At 36.3% G+C, this 6,318-nt stretch overlaps 1 protein-coding gene across 1 annotated transcript; it reads right to left on the bottom strand.

The window, feature by feature from the left end:
* Nucleotides 1-877: 877 nt before the first annotated feature.
* Nucleotides 878-3,605, bottom strand: LOC110915499 (eukaryotic translation initiation factor 5A). Its single transcript, XM_022160213.2, has 5 exons — nt 3,382-3,605; nt 2,050-2,172; nt 1,909-1,965; nt 1,753-1,827; nt 878-1,204 (listed from the first exon to the last, which is right to left on the bottom strand). Exons 1-5 carry the CDS (start codon nt 3,502-3,504, stop codon nt 1,103-1,105), a joined length of 480 nt encoding a protein of 159 aa, XP_022015905.1. The 5' UTR covers nt 3,505-3,605; the 3' UTR covers nt 878-1,102.
* Nucleotides 3,606-6,318: the final 2,713 nt, after the last annotated feature.

Genomic DNA, 6,318 nt, shown 5'->3' with positions numbered 1-6,318 from the left:
AAGAATTCACGCTTTCGAATTATTATGTATTTTAAGAAGTAAATTCAATATGTCCAATACTCCTTATATTTCCACCTAGCTTCATGATATATATTCTTATAGTTTAGAACAAATATAATTTACATCAAAATAGAAGGTAAACAGTCAATAAGTTGCGTCGTTACCCCCCTTTTTGAATAGCAAAATCAAATCTTTTAAAAACTACAATCATAGATCTCGGGGTCATAACATTACTATACATGACCCTTTGAACTCGACTAAGCAGATCCACAGCCTCTGTTGCAAGGAAACCAAAAGTGTCAAACGCAAATGGGATAAAAACGTGTTGGTTGTCAATGCATGATTTCTCTTGTTTGGTCACTTTGTCGCCCCCAAAGGGGGAACCCCTATTAGATCTACACAAGCGTGTTTTCCTCCTGTCAATCCAAAGACCAAAATGTCAACTGGTCAAAGTTCAATGTTAAACACAAAATTATTATAAAAAAAATTCAAATAGATTTAAAATTTTATTAACATCAATGAAATTTGTTGAACCATGTTGAAAGCCTAAACCAAACCTCTTTTTACGTTTAGATAGCACCAACTCGGATTCAAATCAGTAATAATACAAATCAAGAAGGCTTGGTTAAGAATTTTCACTCGAACCATCTCATAACTGACAAGTTTAGCTCCTTTTTTTTTTCAAAAAGAAAAAGTTTATATTTATGAAGGTCGTAGCAGATAAAGAAATTGTTGGACCCGAAGATGTGACCAAGAAGGGATATAATATAGCTGGTCTTATTAACCAGGCGAGTTCACATTAGCACGAACTTGGCTAGAACATTATACGAGCCAACTAGTTCTTTAAGCTAAATTCGAACGAGTTACAAACCACAGGTTGAATAAGCTTATTTAGTTTTGAATCAACAATCTTTCAACGTCTCGTAAACGTCACATTCTGAGCATACAAGCTAGAAAGTACAGGAAACCAGTAAAATGCACCTGCTCAGAGCCCAAATGGACCAATCATAATAGTGCAGAAAAAAAAAATGATAGTATTACAACAGAAAAAAAGTATCTGCTTATATCACAACAGTTTTCTTTCAAATAAATTATAACAGAATTATTTAGGGCCAATGTCCTTGAGAGCACAGATCTGCTCCTCTCCCATGGCTGACATCACACTCACAACCAAATCTTTCCCCTCTGCAAATCCATCTTTTATCTGCACATTATTTAAGCATACATATATTATAGTTATATAGATACAAGAGTAAATTACGTTTTTGGCCCCTGTGGTTATATCACTTTTACTATATTAGCCCAAAATAAGAATTTTTAACACATCTGCCCCCATGGTCTCTATAACTAACCATTTTGGCCCCTAAGTCTAGAGATCATGGGGGCCAAAATGATTAGTTATAGAGATCATTAGGGCCAAAATGGTTAGACTTAGGGGCCAAAATGGTTAGTTATAGAGACCATGGGGGCAAATATGTTAAAAATTCTCATTTTGGGCTAATATAATAAAAGTGATATAACCACGGGGCCAAAAACGTAATTTACTCTAGATACAAAAATTATTTAGTAATACAAAAGTTCAGAATTCGATGCCACGCTTGCGGTATGCGCATATAATGTATATATGTGTGGGCCCTCGAGGGGCAAAAGTGAAAGTGCACTAATTTTAACGTTATTTTACTAATTTCGTGAAAATAACGTTAAAAATGAGGGACGGTTGATCATGCATCAATGTAAAAGAAAACAATATACCTGTGTGAGGAGAGTATCATCGGTCGGCAGTTTCAGGTCATCCTTGGTGTTACCGTTTTCGGTCAGCAAACTCACCTGATATAACTCATTAATTATCAAAACCAAACCCATGTTTAAAAAATTTACTTAATTAAGCGATAACAGAAAGAACCGTACAAATCCATCTTCAGAAATATCAATGAGCTGGTAGTCAGTGCGGCTAACATGAGGGACCTGCAAAATAGGGATAACTTGATTAAAGAAATCCACACAATAAGGAACAAAAATGGGAGCTTTATAAAAATTGTGATTACATACATCACAGTTATGGGAAGATGGGACGATATCTTCAAGCTTTTTTCCATTGAAGATGTCGATTGCGACAAAGTGACACTTGGCATGACCGTGCTTGCCAGTCTTAGAGGTGGAAACTTCTACAACCTGGTAAAAAAATAAAGAAGCATCATGCGTGTGTCAATTTACAGGTAAACTCACCAAGACAAGATGCAAGAGTTTTGAGATTGTAAATCAATGCACAAATTCATGATATAACTAAGAAAATATGAGTGTAACGTCCAATCCTTTGTACCAACCAATATTGTCTGCTTTGCCAACAAGGAGCTCACGGCTTGGCATTTGGCTGCCCAAGTAGAGACCGCCCACGAGATATAAATTTAGCATGATATTAAAATTACCGATATCCCACCGTGATAACCGATATCCAATATTACTTGGCCCGGTGTATCAACTAATGGACGGAACGAAGTGGGATTTGCCTAAGATGTCAACGTAACATGCTAAACTTGCATATTGGCATGTGGATAACTAAGCTCACTAGATTGCACAATCAGATGTACATACAACATACATATAGACCATAACATGTTATGACTGCAAAGACAACTAAAACCAAATAAATTTTCAAGATTCAGGAATCAACACTTGCTTACTTCAGAAAGTAATCAAATTTGTTTTGAGTTCCAACACCAAACACAACATGTTACTAGTCCCTCCCAAATGTCACCAAAGTTCTATAAGCTAGGAATAACAGTTCCAAAAAAAAAAGTCCTTGAGTTTAGACCACTAGTCCAAAAATAAACTTTTTGTATCTAGGTCTCTGAGGTTTCATTTTTGTTGCCATTTTCATCCAATTGGTAAACTGGGTTAGAATTTTCATCCAATTTAAATGTGGAAAACGACAAAAAAGGGGGAGAAGTCAACCGAAAATTCTAACCCAGTTTGCCAATTGGATGAAAATGGCAATAAAAATGAAACCTCGGACCCAAATACAAAAAGTTTCATTTACGGACTGAAGTGGCATAAACTTAGGGACCATTTTGGCATTTTACTCGATTTTAAAATATCATTTTTGCCAAAACAAATGAAATCATCTTCATATACATAGCCACTAATAAGTCTTGCATAAATCAAGTAATCAAATCTACAACAATAACAACAAACACAACTAGAAGGTAGAGATCTAAAACAAACTATATGCAACAATCTAGTATTATTAAATTCTCCAAACAAACACAATCAATCCAAGTCATTAAAAGTGATCCGACACAACCGTGATCAACTTCCAGATTCTTCTAATTGATCATCAAACAACTAAAACGTGATAAAGAAGTTAGAAAAGGAAGCACAAACCTTGCAGGCTCTGTTTTTAATAACAATGTGACCGCCTTTGCGGATAGTACCAGCTTGTTGCGGGTAGGTTTTGGAAGCTCCGGCGTCGGCCTTTGATTCGAAATGATGCTCTTCATCTGACATGATTGAATTGAAGAGAAGAGGAAGCTCGCAAGTGGGAGAGAGTATCAGTGGTTATATGTAGAATTTTGATAGCGTTTAGCGTTGAAATAACGCTGGGATTGGGAATGTGCGAATCGCCGATTGACTTTTTTTTATTAGAAAGTTGTAAAGATAAGTTAAAGTAATATCAATGATTAAATAAACGGTAGGGACGAGCTCGGTACCAGTACCGAATTTCTCGGTACTGAAAATATTGATACCGAATTTCGTCAAATATAGGTACCGGTATCAAAAATGTTCGGTATGGTACCGGTATTTAAGGTAAAATTGGTAAAATACATGTATCGAAAACGCCAAAAAGTGAATACCGATACCAAGTATCATATACTCATTCCTAAGTAAACATAGCCCTAGCCCACTTTGCAAAGATACCTGTCTTTTAACAAAGATGTTTTAGGTTTAAACCTGAACAAGAGGATAATTTAAAATAATTGGTGCAACAATAGTATACGAGTAACATTTGCCGTTAAAAAAGAAATTAATGATTAATAAATATACTATACTATTTTTTTTCCGAACAACTTTTATTAAAACACTCCCCCTAGTAAGCCGCCAACAATCAAACATCAAAAGAAAGTCATTTCCTCCAATCCATACAATCTATATTTGATGGATTCCTAATCCATAAGTAAGTAAAGATTTTACGTCTCCAATAATCTTGTCCACTCTCATCGGCGCATCCTCAAAAATGAGTTTGTTCCTCGCCTTCCATACACGCTAACAAGCAACCAACATAGTGACGTTTAAAATCCGTTTCACGTGGTCCATACGTGCTTCTTGTTTGTGAATGCTTACAATATCATTAGCTAAGAACACAAAAATTGGTGGGAGTTTACACCTGTGTGGATTTGGTTTCATACAATGGAAGCCACATAAAACGACGGTTGATTCCAATACTTCGCCACAAAGTCGAGATGATACCCCTATTGAAGAGCATCTTAGTAGTGGGGAGTTTGCCAAGAAGCATTCTCCACCCGAACCAGGGCCGTCTCCGAAAATATTAAAACAAATTTGAGCCCTGAGCGAGATAAAATAATAGGGCCCTATACGCCCTGTAATAATATAATATTCAAAGTTTCTAAATAAAAACATTGAAAGTTTCGATTCAATATAATATTAGCTTTTTTACACGTTGTGCGTTGCGGCGATGCCATACGCGACGAATAAATTATAGACCACTGTTAACCCGACTCGTTTCCGAACTAAATTCACGTTGAAACGTAAAGTAATCCAAATTCATACCATTGAATGAAAAAATATTAAATTTGAACCAATTTGTTTCCAAATAAAATTTTACGTCGAAATGTAGACTAACTCAAAACGTATACAATATGCAGTAGCGACGTGATAAAGTATAGATTACAATTGACCCAACTCGTTTCCAAACTAAATTTACGTCAAACCGTATAGAAGGGAAAATTCGGTTTAGTTAAGTTCTAACACGATTCCTTGAAATAAAATACTAATGAATTTATTAATAAAAGAAAACAACATTTTAATATCTGTGAATGTCATTTAAATGGAGATAAAGTTGAAGAAAACTACATTTGACATATCCTGTGAACTTCAATTCCTAATCAGAAAAACAAAGAAAAAAGTCAACTAGAAAATAGATTCGATCCGGGGTCCTATGCTTCAAAACGGAGTCCACCTACAACTAGAACAGACTGATTTTGTTTCCCTGTTTTGTATCATGTAGTATATATAGCTTATATAAATCATCATCATCATCATCATACTCAGTAAATCCCACCAGTAGCAAAGCTAAGGTAGGGTCTGAGAAGGGTAAGATGTAGACAGTCTTACCTCTACCCCGTAGGAATAGAGAGGCTGCTTCCAGTGAGACCCCCGGCTCGATATAGCTTATATAAAAAAATATATAAACTCAAAAATTTTCGGGCCCTTTTACGATTTTGGCCCTGAGCCGACGCCCACCCGGCACTTGCTGAGAGCCAGCCCTGACCCGAACACATTAACCTAAAGTGAAACCCAATTATTCCATTCAAATACTATTGAATCGCAGTCGCAATTGTCCGATCTAAGCATCTTCTTAACAGTGGCGACCGAGAATTACCTTAAATCATCCATATAAATCTTGTCCTTCCCCAAACTAAAACCCCTCAAGCTTCAACAGAAGGTTTTGGTACTCGCCATTTGTTGCACTTGACAACGGGGGTTGTTTCCACTCCCGTTCAACACTAAGCCCCATCCAATTTTCCTGACATCGATTTTTCACCAAGCAATCTTTGGTTTTTTCATCAGCAAACAAGACCAGAAATATGGCTTTAAGTGGGGTAATTGTCCAGCCATGGGTCAAGCCAAAACCGAACCTTCCCTCTTGATCGGATGTCGTGGTCTGGTCAAAGATAGAGTTAAAGTGTGTTCCTAATTACCTCAAACTATGTAGCTAGTGGCAATAAGTGTGTCGAATCCACGAAGAGTCTGTGGTTCGTGTTAGAACTTTATTGATTAAAAAAACATGTTATGAAGCTTGCTAATTTTATCTTTTGGTTATTTGATTTGAAAGAGTATTGGAAATACCCAACGATTAGTGATTGATAATGAAAACTGGATTAACAATTTTAACTAACACGTGCAATACTTTGCTTTTTCTTGAAGTATATATTTCTACCACCACTTCATCAAAAAGGCAATATTAGACCCAGTGACGAATCTTGCCCGTTGAACGTGCCAGGGCCGAAAGACACGGGCACTAAAAAAAGCCCGGGCAAGCTCGGGCCAGACATAGTATATATAAAAAATTTCGATCAAAAT

This window comes from Helianthus annuus, chromosome 16 (genome assembly GCF_002127325.2).
Source record: "Helianthus annuus cultivar XRQ/B chromosome 16, HanXRQr2.0-SUNRISE, whole genome shotgun sequence".
Taxonomy (NCBI): Eukaryota; Viridiplantae; Streptophyta; class Magnoliopsida; order Asterales; family Asteraceae; genus Helianthus; species Helianthus annuus.
Note: the sequence above shows the minus strand (reverse complement) of the source record. Positions and strands in the feature narration are given on the sequence as shown.

Bases quoted from the DNA above. Each gene is read 5' to 3' on its own strand.
- LOC110915499 (XM_022160213.2), bottom strand. From the start codon at position 3,504: ATGTCAGATGAAGAGCATCATTTCGAATCAAAGGCCGACGCCGGAGCT. The intron at 1,966-2,049 runs GTATGTAATCAC...CCTATTTTGCAG, and splicing joins CATCTTCCCATAACTGTGAT to GTCCCTCATGTTAGCCGCAC. The intron at 1,205-1,752 runs GTATATTGTTTT...AATAATGTGCAG, and splicing joins ATGATACTCTCCTCACACAG to ATAAAAGATGGATTTGCAGA.